Source organism: Leucoraja erinacea, chromosome 36 (genome assembly GCF_028641065.1).
Source record: "Leucoraja erinacea ecotype New England chromosome 36, Leri_hhj_1, whole genome shotgun sequence".
Taxonomy (NCBI): Eukaryota; Metazoa; Chordata; class Chondrichthyes; order Rajiformes; family Rajidae; genus Leucoraja; species Leucoraja erinaceus.
The window spans coordinates 5224000-5246236 of record NC_073412.1 but is presented as its reverse complement, the minus strand read 5'-3'; the positions used below and the strand labels follow the sequence as shown (position 1 = coordinate 5246236).

Genomic DNA, 22237 nt, shown 5'->3' with positions numbered 1-22237 from the left:
TATTCCACCCACATCGCCTGCATGACAAGTGTATTGTTGGCCCAAAAAAATAGTTTGCATATTTGATCATCTGATTACTGATAATATCAAAAAAGTCCACGTGGCCTCTCGTGTCACCTCTTCCAGTTAATACAATTGTTTGACCGATGGGTAACGCAGCGAGCTGGCAGCCTTTCCACATTTTTATTTGTGTTTAGTGTGTCTAAAGTGTGTTTTAGTGTAGGGGTTGGGGCGGGAATTGGGGGAAACTGTTTTTCAGTCACTTACCTCGGTGAAATTCGGCTTTGCTCCGAGTTGCATTCCGGACTAACAGCTTGGATTGGTGCGGCCTTTCCCGGAGTCGGGACCAAAGCTTCAGAAGCAGGGCCAGAAAAGTGGCGACACTTGTGTACTGCCGAGGTGAGGTCTACATAAATTTAGGTTTGTTTAATTTAGAGATACAGCACGGAAAAAGTCCACACCGACCAGCGATCCCCACACGTTAAAGGCCCTGTCCCACTGTACGAGCTAATTCAAGAGTTCTCCCGAGTTTCCCCTGATTCCAAATCGGAGAATTACGGTAGTAGCCTCTTGTAGGTACTCGGGGCTCTCGTGGACATTGTTCAACGTGTTGAAAAAAACATCACGAGCTTACCGCGTTTCCCAAGTACCTGCCGTTAGCGTTGCGAGCCGCTAAGAGACGTCCCGAGCTCCGACGTACATTCTATGTGCTTGCCACGAGTTTGATTTTTTTTTAACTCGGGAGAGCTCTTGAATGATCTCGTACAGTGGGACAGGGCCTTAACACTATCCGACACACACTAGGGACAATTTACATTTATACCAAGCCACTTAAGCTACAAACCAGTACGCATTTGGAGTGTGGGAGGAAACCGAAGATCTCAGAGAAAACCCACACATGTCACGGAGAGAACGTACAAACTCTGTACAGACAGCACCCGTAATCAGGAGCGAACCCGGGTCTCCGGCGCCGTGAGGCGGTAGTTCTACCGCTGCGCCACCGTGCCGCCCAAATAAACGTAAAAATAAAGTATCATTGAATCATTGGGACAAATAAATCACAAAATGCAAATTACCTGGATAATATACTTTTGAAAACCACTGTTCAAAATATATTTCCCCCTTGGGATTATAAACAGCATTGCTTCTCCCCCTGAGTTTCTCCAGAGTTTGTTCGTGTAATTAAGTCCTTTTTACACTTTCCTTTGATATTTTCTTCAGACTTGTGTCTCAGTTACATTTTCACGTCACGGTCAAACAATTGAAAATAGAGCTGATTACGAACTTAAACACTGCATAACCACAAATATAATCTCCGCCCAAGATGCATGTTATACATATTTTCTTTTTAAAAAGGCAAATCATTTCTCAGTGGAAATAGGACTATTCAGCTTGACTTATCCACTGCCTCTTTAGCCTCTCAGAGAAACATAGAATGTCTTTCCCCCACAAGGTGTCCCATTGCCTGTCTGTAATTCAATACATAGAAACATAGACAATGGATGCAGGAGGAGGCCATTCGGCCCTTCAAGCCAGCACCGCCATTCATTGTGATCATGGCTGATCTTCCCCAATCAATAACCCGCGCCTGCCTTCTCCCCATATCCCTTGACTCCACTAGTCCCCTGGAGCTCTATCTAACTCTCTCTTAAATCCATCCAGTGATTTGGCCTCCACTGCCCTCTGTGGAAGGGAATTCCACAAATTCACCACTCTCTGGGTGAAAAAGTTTTTTTCTCACCTCAGTCTTAAATGGCCTCCCGTTTATTCTAAGACTGTGAACATATCCCCTGGAACTAAAGTCAAAGGCAGTGAGCGTGTAAAAATATGTGGTTAAATTTTACGAGGATGTTGCCAGGACTCGAGAGTCTGAGCTACAGGGTGATGTTGAGTAGGCTGGGACGAAGGAGGTGGTGCGAAAAGATCATGAGAGGAATAGATCGGGTAGATCGATGCACAGAGTCTCTTGCCCAGAGTGGGGGAATTGAGAACCAGAGGATATACAGTGCCCTCCATAATGTTTGGGACAAATACCCATCATGTATTTATTTGCCTCTGTACTCCACAATTTGATATTTGTAATAGAAAAAAATCACGTGTGGTTAAAGTGCACATTGTTAGATTTTAATAAAGGCCATTTTTATACATTTTGGCCTCATCGTGTAGAAATTACATCATAATGCCCAGAAATGGGGGAACTATGTATAAACACAGCTGTAATTTCTATAGCACCCGTAGTCAGAATCTAACCCAGTCTCTGGCGCTGTAAAGGGCCTGTCCCACTGCCACGACCTCTGCCGAGTTTGCCCTTGACTCATACTCGCAGCATGGTCGTGACGAGGTCGTAGGTAGGTCGCGATGCTGGTCGTAGGTACTCGTGGCATCAGGTAGGTCGGGGCGTTTTTTCAATATGACGAAAAATGTCCACGAGTAAAAAAGGTTGTGAATTAGGTTGTGGAAGTGGGACAGGCCCTTAAGGCAGCAACTCTACCGCTGTTCCACTGTGCTGCCCATGTATGTGTGTGTGTGTGTGTGTGTGGGGGGTTATACTGTGTGAGGGGTCTACACACTGTTGCTCCCAGCAGCTGTTTCAATGGAAAACCCGGCAACTGTGAATGAAATTTTAAACGTACTAGGAGCATTTTGTGAAAAGAGAGAGATACTGTATTTGAGGGACACGGCAGGAAGGTGTGTGGGGTTAGTCAAACAAGTTTGTTGAACTGAAGTTACTGCACAAACCTGTCCTAAACAGGCTGCTTTGTTACTTGTACAAACTAGTTACGCATGTCCCAATCAGGAGACCTTTCACCACGTTGTAAACAGATTTCCAAAACATTTCAGCCCAGGATATACATTCCGATCATGCTGAGTTTACGGTGTTAATTTTACAGTTCATCAGAGCTTGTTCGCCCGCGGGGGGTGATTGCAACCTTCACGTGGTCCGCCCTGTTTCGACGAATGCAATCAACCCGGCGTGCACAATCAAATAACATCAAATGGAACAAGTTGTCCTAGAACTTTAGGCTGTGCACGTCGTACGCAAGGAGAAGTTCCCCCGCCACTGCCTGGTGTTATCTCAGCGCTTCTCACGGGAGAAAGGTAGGAAATTGATTTGATTGATCTGATGTGTCTGGGCCGTCGGCCAATCTGGGCAGTGCTCGAATGAGGAAGTGTAGCGGGCTGGGAGAGGTCTGTGAGATATACAGCGAGGAGGTTCTGTAGAAGGAGGTGGTGTACTCAGGGACCCCAAACAACACTGAGACCACCCCCCTAGTTTGAGGGTCCGCTCGTCCTGCTTGGAACCTGAGATTGTTCCATTAAAGGTGTGGAGAAAGTATTTCAGCAGCCCAGAGCTCAACTTCCATTCGCACTGCTCCAGCAATGATGACACGTCTGAGAAGGAATTCTGCCACAAGCTGACTTCAAAGGATCCCAGAGAAGCCATTGCAGGAAGCAGGCTGCACTACATGTAAGTCGAGAGCTCCTGTGTCCTTGCTGGGGGGTAGAGGGGGACGGTAGGGGTTACGTTGCCTATATTGGTAATCCAGAAGGAGAGACCAGAGACTGCAGATACTGGAATCACGAGCAAAGTGCAAAGTGCTGGAGGAACTCAAAGGGTCAGGCAGCATCTGTGGAGGAAATGGATGGCGATGTTTCCGGTCGGGACCCAAATTAAATCAGTCTGAAGAAGATCCCAATAGATTTTAGACTTTAGAGATACAACGTGGAAACAGGCCCTTCGGCCCACACCGCAAACTAGTACTATCCCTATCTTACACACCAGGGACAATTTACAATTTACAGAACACAATTAACCTACAGAACGGCACGTCTTTGGAATGTGGGAGGTGACCAGAGCGCCCGGAGAAAACCCACGTGGTCACAGGGGAAACGTACAAACACTGTACAGACAGCACCCTTTGTCAGGATCGAACCGGGTCTCTGGTGCAGTGAGGCAGCAACTCTACCGCTGAGCCACCGTGCCGCCCTCAAAGGGGGAGGAAGGGGAAGAAAGCTGGAAAAGGGAGTGGGAGTGGGGCAAAGTCTGGCGAGTGATAGATGGATATAGGGGAGATGGATGCAAAATGCTGGAGTAACTCAGCGGGACAGGCAGCATCTCTGGAGAGAAGGAATGGGTGACGTGTCGGGTCGAGACCTTTCTTCAGACTGAATCGTGGCTTCAATCTTAAGAAGGGTCACGATCCGAAACGTCGCCTGTCCATTCCCTCCCCAGGTGTTGCCTGACCTGTTGAAGTTGCTCCGAAACTTTGTGTGTTGCCTGAACTAATAATCTGGAAATGTGAGTTCAAATCCTGCCATGGCTGCTGGAGTTACTCGGTAGTAGTGGTGGCTGGGAAACAATTGAATTGGTATAATAATCCAACCAGTCCGCCTGAGACACTTTCTTGATTACAGTTTAATAACTGCAAATAAATCAATACTTAAATTGTGGAAATTTCGGAGGCCGGACTCAAGCCTGAACCCAGGACTAGATATGTTCTCTGACCTACGGACCTATCTCCCAAGTTGTATTATTGATAGTTTATTCTATTTTACTAATCTCTTTCTTTCTTTCTTTTTTTTCTATCTATAAATATAAATAAATTATTAGAGGCAATGTTAATATATAACCGATAAAAGGAGGATCCCAGCTACTTTGGTACCTGGGTCCCTAGAAACCTGGATATTTAATATGTAACCGTTAAACAAAGTCTGTACTGGTTTGGATTATGATATGCAGATGCCTCTAATAAAAAATTATTAAAAAATAAATGCAAATTTGGGAAAAAACAGCAACCCCCACAATTAAAAAGTGGATTACGGAAATGACTGAGGCATTTGGAAAAAATAAGATTTGTATTCATTAACAAACCAGAATTATTTTCTAAAATGTGGTCTCCATTTATTGAATTAAAAAAAAAGTTAACTTGTTTAACACAAAATTAAAGTCACAACTTGAGGTTAGGGCTGGATGAACATACTATACTTAACATCTCCTGGATCTATCTCCACAATCTTTCTGAAGAAGGGTTTCGGCCCAAAACGTTGCCTATTTTCTTCGCTCCATAGATGCTGCTGCACCCGCTGAGTTTCACCAGCATTTTTGTCTACCTTCGATTTTCCAGCATCAGCAGTTCCTTCTTAAACTGATTTTGGATGATCAGCCATGATCACGAAGTATGGCGGTGCTGGCTTGAAGGGCCGAATGGCCTACTCCTGCACCTATTGTCTATGTTTCGATGTTTCTATTGCCCAGGCCACGGGGTGAACTCAGCCTTGCTCAACGTTCCCCGTGCATTTTCCACCAGATGTTGCCTGTGCCTCTGATGTAGAGAGTCCGTCGCTGTCAGTCGGCGAGCTTTCGTTAAATCGTCACCCGCGCGGGGTATTTTTTTTGTAAATCAACATCTTTCAGTCACCAGCTGATTTAATAGAAACATAGAAAATAGTTGCAGGAGTAGACGCCATTCGGCCCTTCGAGCCTGCACCACCATTCAATACGATCATGGCTGATCATCCAACTCAGTATCCTGCACCTGCCTTCTCTCCATGCCCCATGATCCCTTTAGCCACACATTTAACTCCCTCTTAAATATAGCCAAAGAATTGGCCTCAACTACCTTCTGTGGCAGAGAGTTCCAGAGATTCACCACTGTCTGTGTGAAAAAATGTTTTTCTCATCTCGGTCCTAAAGGATTTCCCCCTTATCCTTAAACTGTGACCCCTTGTCCTGAACTTCCCCAACATCAGGAACAATCTTCCTGAATCTAGCCTGTCCAACCCCTTAAGAATTCTGTAAGTTTCTATAAGATCCCCCCTCAATCTTCTAAATTCTAGCGAGTACAAGCCGAGTCTATCCTCTCCAGTCTATCCAGTCCTGACATCACAGGAATCAGTCTGGTGAACCTTCTCTTTACTCCCTCTATGGCAAGAATGTCTTTCCTCAGATTAGGAGACCAAAACTGTACGCAATACTCCAGGTGTGGTCTTACCAAGACCCTGTACAACTGCAGTGGAACCTCCACCTGCTCCTATAATGCGCCCAACATGGCAAAAGCCACCAACCCCCATTCCTGAAAACCTACTAAAATTACGCTTTTATTCCTTTTAGGTCAGATCTCGGTTCGAAAGGACTGCAGTGATATGGGAACACCAGGTAGGGAATGTTAGACACAAAATGCTGCAGAAACTCGACGGGCCAAGCCGCATCTCTGGAGAGGAATGGGTGACGTTTTGGGTCGAGAGGGGTCTGAAGAAGGGTCTCAACCGAAAGCATCATCCGTTCCTTCTCTTGAACTGTTTTGGTCTCCTATATATATCAGTATAGGAGTAAAGAGGTTCTTCTGCAGTTGTATAGGGCTCTGGTGAGACCATATCTGGAGTATTGTGTACAGTTTTGCTCTCCTAATTTGAGGAAGGACATCCTTGTGATTGAGGCAGTGCAGCGTAGGTTCACGAGACTGATCCCTGGGATGGCGGGACTGTCATCTGAGGAAAGATTGAAAAGACTAGGCTTGTATTCACTGGAGTTTAGAAGGATGAGGGGGGATCTTATAGAAACATATACAATTATAAAAAGGACTAGACAAGCTAGATGCAGGAAAAATGGTCCCAATGTTGGACGAGTCCAGAACCAGAGGAGCCACAGTCTTAGAATAAAGGGGAGGTCATTTAAGACTGAGGTGAGAAAAAACTTTTTCACACACAGAGCTGTGAATTTATGGAATTCCCTGCCACAGAGGCCAAGTCACTGGATGGATTTAAAAGAGCGTTAGATAGAGCTCTAGGGGCTAGTGGAGTCAAGGGATATGGGGAGAAGGCAGACACGGGTTATTGATAGGGGAAGATCAGCCATGATCACAATGAATGGCGGTGCTGGTTCGAAGGGCCGAATGGCCTCCTCCTGCACCTATTTTCTATGTTTCTATGTTTCTATGAACCAGGTCACTGCCACATCACTGTGATGCACTGTCTTGCCACTTGTTTGTGATGCTGAGGCTTTATAAGGTGATGGTCAGACTGGTATTTGGAGTATTGTGAGCAGTTTTGGGCCCCGTATCTGCGGAAGGATGTGCTGGCGCTGAAGAGAGTCCAGAGGAGGTTTTACGAGAATGATTCCAGGCATGATTAGGTTAACATATGATGAGCATTTGAAGGCACTGGGCCTGTACTCGCTGGAGTTTAGAAGGATGAGGGGAAGGGGGGGCCTCATTGAAACTTACCGAATAGTGAAAGGCCTGGATAGAGTGGATGTGGAGAACATGTTTCCACTAGTGGGAGAATCTAGGACCAGAGGGCACAGACTCCGAATAAAAGGATGTACCTTTAGAGAGGAGACGAGGAGGAATTTCTTTAGTCAGAGGGTAGTGAATCTATGGAATTCCTTGCCACCGAAGGCTGTGGAGGGCTATTTTAAGGCAGCGATTAACACTTGTGATTAGTACGGGTGTCAAGGGATATGAGGAAAAGGCAGGAGATTGGGGTTGAGAGGGAATGATAGACCAGCCATGTGGTGGGGTGGATGCAATGGGCCGAATGGCCTAAATCTGCTCCTACGACTTATGAACGTGAACTTATAAACAGACCTATTACGTCTGTTCTCTCATTCCCACAAGCCAGCCAATCTTCTGCTCACACCAACATGTTACCTCATGTAGCATGAATTTGACATTTCCATGATAACCTTTGAGGCATGTTACCCTTATGTAAATCGTGTGGGTAAAGGCTTATTAGTGAAACATGCATCAGGATACAGTGCGAACCTTGGTTTTGGATCCGATCCAGGCACATCATACCTGAAATGAGTACAGCAGGTATTGCAAAAGGGGAAATACACAGAGTGCAGGATATAGTATTGGAGCTATAATAGTATAATTGGGCAATCGTGTTGGCGCAGTGGTAGAGTTGCTGCCTTACAGCGAATGCAGCGCCGGAGACCCAGGTTCGATCCCGACTACGGGTGCTGTCTGTACGGAGTTTGCACGTTCTCCCCATGGCCTGCCTGGGTTTTCTCCGAGAGATCTCCGGTTTCCTCCCACACTCCAAGGACGTACAGGTTTGTAGGTTAATTGGCTTGGTGTAAATGTAAAAATTGTCCCCAGTGTGTGTAGGATAGTGTTAGTGTTAGTGTGCGGGGATCGCTGGTCGGCGCGGACCCGGTGGGCCGAATGGTCTGTTTCCCCGCTGTATCTCTGAACTAAACTAAGCTAAACTATCAATTAACCCTCCAACCCGCCCACCTTTGGGATGTGGTAGGAAACCTGAGCACCAGGAGTAAACCCACGCGTGTCTCAATGAGAACATGCAAACTCCACGCTGGCAGCAGACTGAGTCAAAGTTAAACATAGGTAACTGGAGCTGAGGGGCAGCAGCTCTACCAGTTCATGTTCATAAGTGATAGGAGCAGACTTAGGCCATTCGGCCCATCAAGTCTACTCCGCCATTCAATCATGGCTGATCTATCTTCTCCTCTCAAGCCCATTCTCCTGCCTTCGCTCCATAACCGCTGACACCTTAACTAATCACAAACCTATCTATCTCTAAATTCATTGACATGGTCTCCATGGTCCTTCTGTACCTTATACCTACCCTCCAAGCAGTAACCCCTACTGGTTACATTGGGCGGCACAGAGTTGCTGCCTCACAGCGCCAAAGACCCGGGTTCGATCCCGACTACGGGTGCTGTTAGTAAGGAGTTTGTACGTTCTCCCCGGGACCTCGTGGGTTTTCTCCAGGTGCTCTGGTTTCCCCCCACAGCCCAAAGACATACAAGTGTGTAGGCTAATTGGCTTGGTATAAATGTTTTTGAAAAATTGTCCCCGGTGTGTGTGGGATAGTGTTAATGTGCGGGGATCGTGGACTTGGTGGGCTGAAGGGCCTGTTTCCGCGCTGTATCTCTAAACGAAACTATTTAAAACTGGAAGGGAAATGTGGCCCCACAGAGAAATACGTGTACACTTGATTCATAAGAACTTGATGATGCAAGCAAATGCTGCCAGAATATATAATTTATAGGACTCTAATGTCAAAAGGGCGTGGGTTGTGAGCATGCAACATCAGCCGTGTTGCATTGCCACAGACTCTGGGTTAAGGTGAAACATTAAATCAAGACCTGTCAACTCGTTGATGCAATGGGTAAAACATGGGGTGCTTAACAAAGGAGGGAACGGAGTCCTGCAGGGAGCTGGACAATATACCTTCTACAGCCGGCTATCCATGGCTCACTGTGCCTGCTTCTTGTGGGATCTTGCTCTGTCCAGATCGGGAAAGCACAAACTCCGAAGTCTTCAAGGATTGAAAAGTGAACCCCAAGGCTCTGAAGCTAAGCAAACGGATTTAGTGCTCTTCAGTATTAGTTTTAGAGATCCAGCGCGTGAACAGGCCCTTCGGCCCCACCGAGTCTGCACCAGCCAGCGATCCCCGCACCTTAACACTGCCTTACACACACCGGGACCAATTTTACATTTACATTTATAACCAAGCCAAGTCAGGTTTGTTTTTATCATTTAAAGGTTCGTTTTTATCATTTAAAAATAAATTGGATAGTTATATGGACAGGAAGGGAATGGAAGGTTATGGTCTGAGCGCAGGTGTATGGGACTAGGGGAGAATACGTGTTCGGCACGGACTAGAAGGGTCGAGATGGCCTGTTTCCATGCTGTAATTGTTATATGGTTATTATATGGTAACCTACAAAACCTGCACGTCTTTGAGTGTGGGAGGAAACCGAAGATCTCGGAGACAACCCATGCAGGTCACGGGGAGAACGTACAAACACTGTGCAGACAGCACCCGTAGTCAGGATCAAACACCATCTGTTTTCACCTATGACCTGCCAAACTTTGACCTGCCCCTGCACTCTGTGAACTGTCCTTCCTCCCCCCCACCACACCCTGCAATCAGTCCGTAGAACGGTCCCGACCCAAGATATCACCTACCCATGTTCTCCAGAGATGCTGCCTGACCAGCTGAGTTCCTCCATCACTTTGGGCCTCATGTGATCAACATGATCTGCGTCACCCACATACAACAACACACCATTACTCTACCCATTTCCAGCTTGTCTAGACTGGGCTCTTTGGCAATCCGATATCTACCACACTTAACTTCAGTGCGTAAGCAGTTCCCAATTCCGAGTCACCACACACCTCCACTTAGGGAAACAGATCCGAGAAGCCCAGCCCAATATCAGGACGGAGTTCATATTTGATATATTTGTCAAATTTGATTGACAAAATATTTCATATTTGTCTCATTGTCTGTAACTCATTTTCACCTAGCCCCCACAATGGCCTGTTTCCTTGATCAGCTTTACTTTTTTGCATATCTTTCATTCATTTACATAGAAACATAGAAAATAGGTGCTGGAGTAGGCCATTCGGCCCTTCGAGCCTGCACCGCCATTCAATATGATCATGGCTGATCATCCAACTCGGTATCCTGTACCTGCCTTCTCTCCATACCCCCTGATCCTTTTAGCCACAAGGGCCACATCTAACTCCCTCTTGGTTCTATATCTCTCTGTATCACCATCTATATCTCTTGTTTCCCTTTCCTCCTGACTCTCAGTCTAAAGAAGGGTCTCTGCCCGGAAAGTCGCCTATTCCTTTTCTCCAGAGATGCTGCCTGTCCCGCTGAGTTACTCCAGCTTTTTGTGTCCATCTCAGTAAGTAAGTAAGTTTATTGGCCAAGTATTCACATACAAGGAATTTGCCTTGGTGCTCCGCCCACAAGTAACAACATAGAAACATAGAAACATAGAAATTAGGTGCAGGAGTAGGCCATTCGGCCCTTCGAGCCTGCACCGCCATTCAATATGATCATGGCTGATCATCCAACTCAGTATCCCGTACCTGCCTTCTCTCCATACCCTCTGATCCCCTTAGCCACAAGGGCCACATCTAACCCCCTCTTAAATATAGCCAATGAACTGGCCTCAACTACCCTCTGTGGCAGAGAGTTCCAGAGATTCACCACTCTGTGTGAAAAAAGTTCTCCTCATCTCGGTTTTAAAGGATTTCCCCCTTATCCTTAAGCTGTGACCCCTTGTCCTGGACTTCCCCAACATCAGGAACAATCTTCCTGCATCTAGCCTGTCCAACCCCTTAAGAATTTTGTAAGTTTCTATAAGATCCCCTCTCAATCTCCTAAATTCTAGAGAGTATAAACCAAGTCTATCCAGTCTTTTCTTCATAAGACAGTCCTGACATCCCAGGAATCAGTCTGGTGAACCTTCTCTGCACTCCCTCTATGGCAATAATGTCCTTCCTCAGATTTGGAGACCAAAACTGTACGCAATACTCCAGGTGTGGTCTCACCAAGACCCTGTACAACTGCAGTAGAACCTCCCTGCTCCTATACTCAAATCCTTTTGCTATGAAACAGTGACATACAGTGACAGTTACGAATGACTCAGAAAACTACAGATACCATTTAACCGCACGTTTTTGGGATGTGGGAGGAAACCAGAGCAAACCAGAGAAAACCGAGGCGGTCACAGGGAGGACGTGCAAACTCCACACAGACAGCACCGAACCCAGGTTACTGCAGCTGTGAGGCAGCAGCTCTACAAGCTGTGTCTCTGTGCCACACCTACAAAGCAGATGCAATAGAAATACATGCATGTACTGAAAATGCCAGTGGAAACCAAAGCTAAAATACGTACTTTGTGGCATAGTTTGTTTTTGGACCAGTTTGTATGCCAATCCCTAATTTTGGATCTTCTTTCTGAATCCTCATAGCACATGGAGAACTCTGTCCAGATAGCTACGATTCCTACTGCTTTAATGGAGGCACCTGCTACATTCTAATATCCACTCCATTCTGCTGGTAAGTCACATTCTTGCAGCGGTAGAGCTACTGCCTTACAGCGCCAGAGACCTGGGTTCAATCCCGACCACGGGCGCTGTCTATACGGTGTTTGCACGTTCTCCCCGTGAGCGCGTGGATTTTCTCCGTGATCACTATTTATGCTCCATGAAATCCTCTCCCACCACCTCATCCTATTGACTGCTTCAGATACAGAGAATGGAAGAGTCAGTGACACACACAGTGTACTGACTGTAGGTTCTTGAGTACTGGAGGTATTGAGCCCGCCAGCATTTTGTGTCTAATCTTCGGTGTAAACCAGCATCTGCAGTTCCTTCATTCACATATTGAGGGTACACCTGGTTTTACTCCAGACAGCTTTTGACTGGGGGAGAAATTCTATGCTGAGCTATTCAACCAGATTTAGCTCTTAGGGCTAACAGAATCAAGGGACAATAGACCATAGACAATAGGTGCAGGAGTAGGCCATTCGGCCCTTTGAACCAGCACCGCCATTCAATGTGATCATGGCTGATCATCCCCAATCAGTTCCCCGTTCCTGCTTTCGCCCCATATCCCCTGACTCCACTATTTATAAGAGCCCTATCTAGCTTTCTCTTGAAGTTCTGAGGCAGAGAATTCTACAGACTATGGGATTCCAAAGGGATATGGAGAGAAAGTGGGAACGGGGTATTGATTCTGGATGATCAGCCGTGATCATATTGAATGGTGGTGCTGGCTCGAAGGGCTGAATGGCCTACTCCTGCATCTATCTTCTATGTTTCTATGTTTCAGCTGTGGGGTGCATTACATGCAACGCAGGTCCTATCCTCTCGAATGCATGCTTTCCAGAAAGCTGAAACTCAGGGGTGAGGGGTAGGATTAGGGTTAGTGATTAAATCTCAATACTGAGATGGTTAGACACAATGCAACGTTTTGTCATCCCCACCACACCTCTCCCCTTCAATCAGTCTGAAAAAGGTTCTCAATCCAAAACATCAGCTATCCACGTTCTCTAGAGATGCTGCCTGACCCGCTGAGTCACTCCCAGCACTTTGGGTCTTTTTGTGTATTAACCAGCATCTGCAGTTCCTGGTTTCTACTGGTTAGATTGTGCTTTGGGTCAAGATATCAATTGTAATTGAACCGAAGTGAGGAGACAGATGTCGAGGCAAACACCAGCTGTTATCTAACTATAGGATAGAATAGGTTCAAAGGGCTGAATGGCCTCCTGGTGAGTCTTTTCTGTCTCATTCAGGTTATGGAAACATATGAATCACGAGCAGGAGTTGGCCAGTCTGCCCTCAAGCTGAGTCCTTGGTCAATAAGATCACAGCTGATCTCACTGTGGCCCTTGTGGCTAAGGGGATCAGGGGGTATGGAGAGAAGGCAGGTACGGGATACTGAGTTGGATGATCAGCCATGATCATATTGAATGGCGGTGCAGGCTCAAAGGGCCGAATGGCCTACTCCTGCACCTAATTTCTATGTTCTATGTTTCTATGTTTCTAGAGTCTGAAGATGGATCCCGACCCGAGACATCGTCTGTCTATTCCCTCCACAGATGCTGCCTGACCCGCTGGTCTCCTCCCGCACTCCGTATTTTGCTCAATATTCCCACATCTGCTTCTCTCTCTTTTATTCCAAGCCAAACTCCATATTCCTACGGTAGTCAAAAGTGCTGGAGAAACTCAGCGGGTGCAGCAGCATCTATGGAGTGAAGGAAATAGGTAACGTTTCGGCCCGAAACCCTTCGGGTTTCGAACCGAAACGTTGCCTATTTCCTTTGGGTTTTGGCCTGAAACGTTGCCTATTTCCTTCGCTCCATAGATGCTGCTGCACCCGCTGAGTTTCTCCAACATTTTTGTCTACCTTCGATTTTCCAGCATCTGCAGTTCCTTCTAAAACCCCATATTCCTACGATCGTACGCTTCCTTGTTTATTGAGAAATAATCTAACCGCCTTTAAAATATTCAACGGCTTTACCTCCACCGTTCTTTGAGGAATGAGTAGGTTAGCCTATGATGAGCATTTGTCGGCACTGGGCATTCACTCGCTAGAGTTTCCGAGAAAGAGGCGGGGTACCTAATTGCAACACACAGAATAGTGGATGTGGAGAGGATGTTTCCACTTGTGGGAGAGTCTAGGACTAGAGGTCACAGACACAGAATTAAAGGACGTTCCTTTAGGAAGGAGAGGAGGAGAAATTTATTTTTCGTCAGAGGATGGTGAATCTGTGGAATTCTTTGCCACAGAGAGCTGTGGAGTAATAGACAATAGACAATAAACAATAGGTGTAGGAGTAGGCCATTCGGCCTTCGAGCTAGCACCGCCATTCAATGTGTTCATGGCTGATCATCCCCAATCAGTACCCCGTTCCTGCCTTCTCCCCATATCCCCTAACTCTGCTATTTTTAAGAGCCCTATCTAGCTCTCTCCTGAAAACATCCAGAGAACCGGCCTCCACCGCCCTCTGAGGCAGAGAATTCCACAGACTCACCACTCTCTGGGAGAAAAAGTGTTTCCTCGTCTCCGTTCCAAATGGCTTACTCCTTATTCTTAAACTGTGGCCCTGGACTCCCCCAACATCGGGGACATGTTTCCTGCCTCTAGCGTGTCCAAACCCTTAACAATCTTATATGTTTCAAAGAGATTCCCTCTCATCCTTCTAAACTCCAGAGTGTACAGGTATTGTGGCAAGTCAGTGGACATATTTAAGGCAGAGATAGATTCTTGATTAGTACAGGTGTCAGAGGTTATGGGTAGAAGGCAGGAGAATGGGGTTAGGATGGAGATGGATCAGCCATGATTGAATGGCGTAGACTTGATGGGCCTAATGGCCTAATTTGATTGCTATTACTTATGACCTTAAGAGAGGGTGCTGTCTGTGCGGAGTTTGCCCGTTCTCCCTGTGACTGCGTGGGTTTCCTCCGGGTGCTCCAGTTTCCTCCCACACTACAAGGACGTGCAGGTTTGTGCGTTCATTGGCTTTGCAAATGTCCCCCTAGTGTGTAGGGAGTGGATGCGAAAGTGGGGATAACATATCAACGGACAGTATGGACTCCGTGGGCCGAAGGGCCTGTTTCCACTGTGTATCTCTAAGATGAAAGAGGGTTACAGCACTGTAGATGGCTAGTGCATGTGCCTTTAACATAGTGACCTCACCACCCTTAACCACTCCCCTTATTAGGTGTATAATTGCATGCTCCCTCCCTTGTGTCTCTCTCTCTAGCTCTGGTGACAGACCACGTACAGCTAGAATAGTAATGATGTGAACAGTTAATAAAACTATAGTTAAGACAATGAGTTGTTGAGACTTCTTTACATGGTGTCAGAAGTGGGATACTTCTTTACTTCTTTACAAGCACTCTGATGGATTTTTTTTTGTCCTTCTACCTTTCTCTTGGTAGGAGTATATTGGATGGTGGGATCAAACCGCAGAGAGGTGAATCTGCAAACGTTACTGTGTGGGATATTTCTGACTATTGCCAGCTATCCAAGCACAATCTCCCTCTTGTGTGACCAGGTTTCCCTCTTATCTCGTACAGGTGTAACAACAGTTTCAAAGGCAACCGATGCCAGGAGTTTGTGCTGCTCAGCCAGCAGCCGGAGAGGACCGTCAGCTTGTTGCTGGTCATTCTCATTGTGGTGACCCTGCTGGTCGTGTTACTTGCGATCACGGGCCGAACCTACTGCTACTGCCGGTGAGCCACTTGAATTACAGCCGTCCATCTGACTTCTCCGGGGGGGGGGGGGGTGGGGAACAAGCGAGGGGGGGGCCGGGGAGGAGGGGGAGGAGGGGAAAGAGGGACAACATAGGCCCCACGTTGTTCTGCTTGCAAGTGGTGCAGCAGGTAGTGCAGCTTTCTCTCATGTCCAACAATCTGTGTGTGTGTGATTTACACAGAGAGTGGTGAATCTCTGCATTTTGTTGTCTCTGTACTGTACACTGACAATGACAATTAAAATTGAATCTGAATCTGAATCTGATCTGTGGAATTCTCTGCCACAGAAGGTAGTTGAGGCCACACAGTTCATTGGCTATATTTAAGAGGGAGTTAGATGTGGCCCTTGTGGCTAAAGGGATCGGGGAGTATGGAGAGAAGGCAGGGATGGGATACATAGAAACATAGAAATTAGGTGCAGGAGTAGGCCATTCGGCCCTTCGAGCCTGCACCGCCATTCAATATGATCATGGCTGATCATCCAACTCAGTATCCCGTACCTGCCTTCTCTCCATACCCTCTGATCCCCTTAGCCACGAGGGCCACATCTAGCTCCCTCTTAAATACAGCCAATGAACTGGCCTCGACTACCCTCTGTGGCAGAGTGTTCCAGAGATTCACCACTCTCTGTGTGAAAAAAGTTCTTCTCATCTCGGTTTTAAAGGATTTCCCCCTTATCCTTAAGCTGTGACCCCTTGTCCTGGAACTGAGTTGGATGATAAGCCATGATCATATCGAATGGCGGTGCAAACTCGAAGGGCCGAATGGCCTCTACTCCTGCACCTATTGTCTATGTTTCTATGGTCTACATTAAGTGTTTTCTGCATGACCACGTCATAGAGTTCATCAGTTCAAGGAGCAGAATTAGGCCATTCGGCCCTTCGAGTCTACTCCGCCATTCAACCATGATCACTGCCTCCAAATCCCATTCTCCTGCCTCCTCCCCAATAACCCGACACCCGTTCTAATCAAGAATCTGTCAGCCTCAGTTAAACAACGTGGAAACAGGCACTTCAGCTTAAAGGGGCTGTCCCACTGTACGAGGTAATTCAAGAGCTCTCCCGAGTTTAAACAAAATATAAAACTCGTGGTAAGCACGGAGAATGTACGTAGCGGGTACGTCGGAGCTCGGGACGTCTCTTAGCGGCTCGTAACGCTAACGGCAGGTACCCGGGAAACGCGGTCAGCTCATGAAGACTCGTGAAGATTTTTCAACATGTTGAAAAATGTCCACGAGAGCCCCGAGTACCTACGAGCGGCCATTACCGTAAATCTCCGAGTTCGAATCAGGGGAAACCCGGGAGAACTCTTGAATTAGCTCGTACAGTGAGACAGGCCCTTAACTCATCCATACCAACCAAGATGCCCCATCTAAGCTGGTCCCATTTGCCTGTGTTTGGCCTATATCCCTCTAAACCTTTCCTATCTATGTACCTGCCTAGGTGTCTCCTCCAGGTGCTGCCCAGATCCCCTTACATAAATAAGACATGCTGGCATGTTAACTAGCCGCTAAATTGGTGAAGGTGTCTGGTGGAGAAATCGGGTTAACAGAATCGGGTTAAAGGTCTGTGGAATTCTCTGCCTCAGAGGGCGGTGGAGGCAGGTTCTGTGCCTTTGGATAGGAGACGAGGTGGAATTTCTTTAGTCAGAGGATGGTGAACCTGTGGAATTCATTGCTGTGAAGTCCAAGTCAGTGTGTATTTTGAAAAGCGGAGATTGACAGGTTCTTGATTAGTAAGGGCGTCAAAGGTTATGGCGAGAAAGCTGGAGAATGGGGTTGAGTATGGAGAGGTAGATCAGCCATGCTTGAATGGCGGAGTAGACTCGATGGGCCGAATGGTCTAATTCTGTGCTCCTGTGACTTATGAACTTAAATGGCCTCAGTCAAAATCAAGGAAGTGCAAGAAATGAGGAAAAACAATCTGCCTTGATCTTTAATCATCTTCCAGATCTTCCAAAGGCAAGAAACATTTGCTGAGGTGATAAATGTGTTACCAACTCTCCTCCACCTCCACATGTAGCTCCAGTTGTCCATGTTAGATCATGCAGATATGGGGCAGACACATTTCGCTGGACACAAAATTACAACTTTGGCTGGTATTTTGCCCTTCGTAATCTGTTCATCTGGGTGTACAACAGGATGTATATTCCTAATGTGCCTCTCAAGATCTCCAGATAAAGGCTGGCTTATCAAAATAAAACACAGTGATGTTGATTTACGAGGATGTCGGCAAGACTCGATCGAGGGCCTGCGGTTGAGCAGACTGCGACTTTATTCCTTGCAGCGCAGGAGGATGAAGGATGATCTTATAGAGGTGCTCGAAATCATGAGAGGAACACCTAAGGCAAAACGCACAGAGTCTTTCGCCCAGAGGAATGGAGAATGAGAGGACATGGGTTTAGATCAGATTCAGATTCAACTTTAATTGTCATTGTCAGTGTACAGTACAGAGACAACAAAATGCAGTTAGCATCTCCCTGGAAGAGCGACATAGAATATGATTTCAATAAATAAATCCATTTACATTTAAGGTGAGGAGCGAAAGATTTAAGAGGAACCTGAGGGGTAACATTTTTTACAGGTGTCTGGAACGAGCTGTCAGAGGAGGCTGGTACTCTTGAAGCATTTAGACTGGTACATGAATCGGAGAGGTTCAGGAGGATATGGGCCAAACCTAGGAAGTTGGGGCGTGTTGGTCGACACGGGCAAGTTGGGCAGAAGGGCCTTTTCCACACTGTATGGTGTAATCACTTATAGGGAGCAGTACATCCAGGTTGTTCACAGCAAGCTCACAATACTTTGGACAATTGTGTGCAGTTCTGGTCTCTCCATTCCAGTGCCACAGGTTGTAGAGCTGCTGCCTCACTTTGCCAGCGATGCTGACTTTGGGTGCCGTCTGTGTGGAGTTTGCACGTTCTCCCTGCGACGGGCGAGGTCTCCGATTTCCTTCCACACCCAAAGACGTGCAGGTTCTTAGGTTATTTGGCCTCTGTAAATTGCCCCAAATATGCAGGGAGTAGATGAGAAAGTGGAATCACAGAACTAGCGAGAACAGGCGATCGATGGTCGGCATGGACTCGGTGGGGTGGGCCAAAGAGGTGACAAGGACGTGACAGGCAGTAAAATTAATCAGGACAGTGAAAATGGTCGGAGAACTAAGGTGTGGTTCCTGAACCGAGTCTCCCCTCCCCTCCATTCCACCCAACCCCCCATGTATAGGTGATAGGAACAGAATTAGGCCATTTGGCCCATCAAGTTTACTCCGCCATTCAATCATGGCTGATCTAACTCGTCCTTCCAACACCATTCTCCTGCCTTCTCCCCATTACCCCTGACACCCGTACTAGTCAAGAATCTTTCACTCTCTGCCTTTACTAGAATGTTGCCTGGGTTTCAGCATCTAAGTTACAGAGAAAGGTTGAACAAGTTAGGTCTTTATTCTTTGGAGCGCAGAAGTTTAAGGGGGGACTTGATAGAGGTCTTTAAAATGATGAGAGGGATAGACAGAGTTGACGTGGATAAGCTTTTTCCACTGAGAGTAGGGAAGATTCAAACAAGAGGACATGACTTGAAAATTAAGGGACAGAAGTTTAGTTATGAAAGCGAACATACCATAATGCATTTCGTTGTCTCTGTACTGTACACTGACAATGACAATTAAACTTGAATCTGACTCAGAATCTTTAGGGGTAGCATGAGGGGGTCCACTTTTTCACTCAGAGAGTGGTAGCTGTGTGGAATGAGCTTCCAGTGGAAGTGGCGGAGGCAGGTTTGATTTTATCATTTAAAAATAAATTGGATAGGTATATGGACGGGAAAGGAATGGAGGGTTATGGTGTGAGTGCAGGTAGATGGGACTAGGTGAGAGTAAGTGTTCGGCACGGACTAGAAGGGCCGAGATGGTCTGTTTCCGTGCTGTAATTGGTATATGGTTAAAACTATCCATTGTGCAGGTACAGTGAGTGCGGCTCTTTGGTTACTCTGGGCGTTTGTGTTTCAGGAAACAGAGGCAGAAGAGGAGGAAGAAGCAGCGCCGGAGTTTGTACCAGGTCGTGGCCCGACACAGAAGCATCGACATCGGGTAGACATTCGCCTCCGTGGAAGCACGACAGGGGCCGTCGAGCCAAATAAACAATAAACTCATGGCCGAGATTACTAAAGGACGAGCTGCAGTCTGAATACACACGGCATTAAAACGCGCATACCCACTCACTCACACACACACACATACAGCTCCAGACACCCAGTCAACCAACGCTCCCTGTGGATCAGAGGGAATTTCCTCCCCGGACCTTTCCGTTTAAAGCACAGATCCTCAGATTGAAGCTAGTCTGAAGAAGGGTGTCGGCCCGAAACGTTGCCTATTTCCCTCGCTCCATAGATGCTGCTGCACCCGCTGAGTTTCTCCAGCATTTTTGTCCATCCTCAGATTCATCCATTCAGCAATCAATTTTTAAGTCCACATGGGGACGTTCGACTGAAAATAGCTCATCTCCAAAGCCGTGGCACAAGAACAAACGCAAGAACGCTTCGAGGATGGACTAAATGCCAAGGCTGCAATAGGAGATACGAGAGACTGCACATGCTGGAATTTTGAGCTGAAAAATAAAAACTCAGCGGGCCGGGTAGCATCTGTGGAGGAAAATGGACAAGCGACGTTCTCGATCTGACCCCTCGTCAGACTGATACAGTCCCTCTAGTAGTTTGTTTTTTTGGCACTATCTTTGGTATATTCCCTACTACAATCAGTCTGAAGAAATGTCTGGACCCAACATGTTACCTATCCATTTTCTCCAGAGATGCTCCCTGACCCGCTGAGTTACTCCAGCATTTTGTGTCCACCTTTGGTTCCTTGCAGCTCTGCTCCTTCGTTACCCACAGAATCCGGGCTACGTTAAGGGAACCCTTGCTTTTCCTCTCTCTCCATCCCTCCCCCTTCCTAGTTCTCCGACCAGTCTGACTGTCCCCGATTAAATTTTATCTCTGTATGCTTCGTTATCTCCTTCTCCTCGCTACCAATGATCTATTCCACATTTTCCTTGATTCCCCATCTCCTTTGATGTGTTTTCACACCTTACCCTTCCTTATCTCTTTGTGACTTCCCTCCCAACCCCCCAGACTCTCAGCCTGAAAAAGGGTCTCAGCCCTAAATGTCACCCATTCCATCTCTCCATAGATGCTGCCTGCCCCGCTGAGTTACTCCAGCATTTTAGAAACATAGAAAATAGGTGCAGGAGTAGGCCATTCAGCCCTTCGAGCCTGCACCGCCATTCAATATGATCATGGCTGATCATCCAACTCAGTATCCTGTACCTGCCTTCTCTCCATACCCCCTGATCTCTTTAGCCACAAGGGACACATCTAACTCCCTCTTAAATATAGCCAATGAACTGGCCTCAACTACCTACCCAGTCTGAAGAAGGTTTCGGCCCGAAACGTTGCCTATTTCCTTCGCTCCATAGATGCTGCTGCACCCGCTGAGTTTCTCCAGCTTTTTTGTGTAACCTGGCCTCAACTACCTTCTGTGGCAGAGATTTCCACAGATTCACCACTCTCTGTGAGTAAAATGTTTTCCTCATCTCGGTCCTAAAAGATTTCCCCCTTATCCTTAAACTGTGACCCCTTGTGTTGTGCCTATCTTTGGTATAAACCAGCATCTGCAGTTCCTTCCTACATACATACCTCAAAGTAACACTGGGGCCTGAAAGGGTGAGTCTGGTGGACTATTCAACCAGATTCCCCTCCCATCTAAATTGTATGGATTACTGCTTGGAAGTAATTGGGCTTCCCACAACATGTTTAACACTGCCACTCTCAGTCAGAAGACGGGTCTCGACCTGAAACGTCACCCGTTCCATCCATCCAGAGATTCTGACTGTCCCGCTGAGTTACTCCAGCATTTTGCACCCAAGCTTGCTTGCATCACTGCACTTCAAAAGGACACACATTGCCGGGGTCACCTGCTGCAGGTCAGGCAGCATCTCTGGAGAACATGGAACCCGTGACTTTACAGGGCTCGACTCCAGCACGTAGTATCATTTTGATGAATGCAACTCCACCATGAACGCTTCCAGATGCTTGCGAATATATTTTAAATTCCATAACACTCGTTTTCCGAAATAAAGGAACAGTATGTTTTGCAAAAAAAATCAAACATTCGACGTAGTTTGGTGCATCTGCAGTATATAAAATCATACCGTGTACAGTGTCGGTTTCCTCTTTGAATATCTTTGCAAGTTGCTGTCTGTGTGGAGTTTCCATGTTCTCCCTGTGACCGCGTGGATTTCCTCCAGGTGTTCCAGTTTCTTCCCCAGCCCAAAGATGTGCGATGGTAAATTAAATGGCCACGGTAAATTGCCCGTAATGTCCAGGTGAGTGATAGATCCTGCCGACCTGTTTCCCTGCTGTATCTCTATAACTATGTATGTTTACACAAGAAGACACAAGAAGAGTGCTGGAGTAACTCAGCTGGTCAGGCAGCATCTGAGGAGAACGTGGATAGGTGACGTTTTGGGTTGGGGGCCTTCTTCAGATTGAATCAGTCTGAGGAAGGGTCCCGAACTGAAGCGTTCCCTAAAACAATGTCATCCTGGGATGACGCTGAGCTACTCCGGAACTCCATGTATTCATAGAAACATAGAAATTAGGTGCAGGAGTAGGCCATTCGGCCCTTCGAGCCTGCACCGCCATTCAATATGATCAT

General features: G+C 46.8%; 1 protein-coding gene across 2 annotated transcripts; it reads left to right on the top strand.

Annotated features, from left to right (window-relative positions):
- Positions 1-2637: 2637 nt before the first annotated feature.
- Positions 2638-21742, top strand: LOC129713480 (pro-neuregulin-4, membrane-bound isoform-like). 2 transcript variants are annotated; one of them, XM_055662532.1, is made up of 5 exons: positions 2638-3099; positions 6113-6157; positions 11742-11829; positions 15357-15512; positions 19535-21742. In XM_055662532.1, the coding sequence occupies exons 2-5, from the start codon at positions 6145-6147 to the stop codon at positions 19617-19619; spliced, it is 342 nt and encodes a 113-aa protein (XP_055518507.1). In that variant the 5' UTR covers positions 2638-3099; positions 6113-6144; the 3' UTR covers positions 19620-21742. The 2 variants fall into 2 exon arrangements, with proteins under 2 accessions (XP_055518507.1, XP_055518508.1); XM_055662533.1 differs by lacking the exon at positions 2638-3099 and adding an exon at positions 3169-3469.
- Positions 21743-22237: the final 495 nt, after the last annotated feature.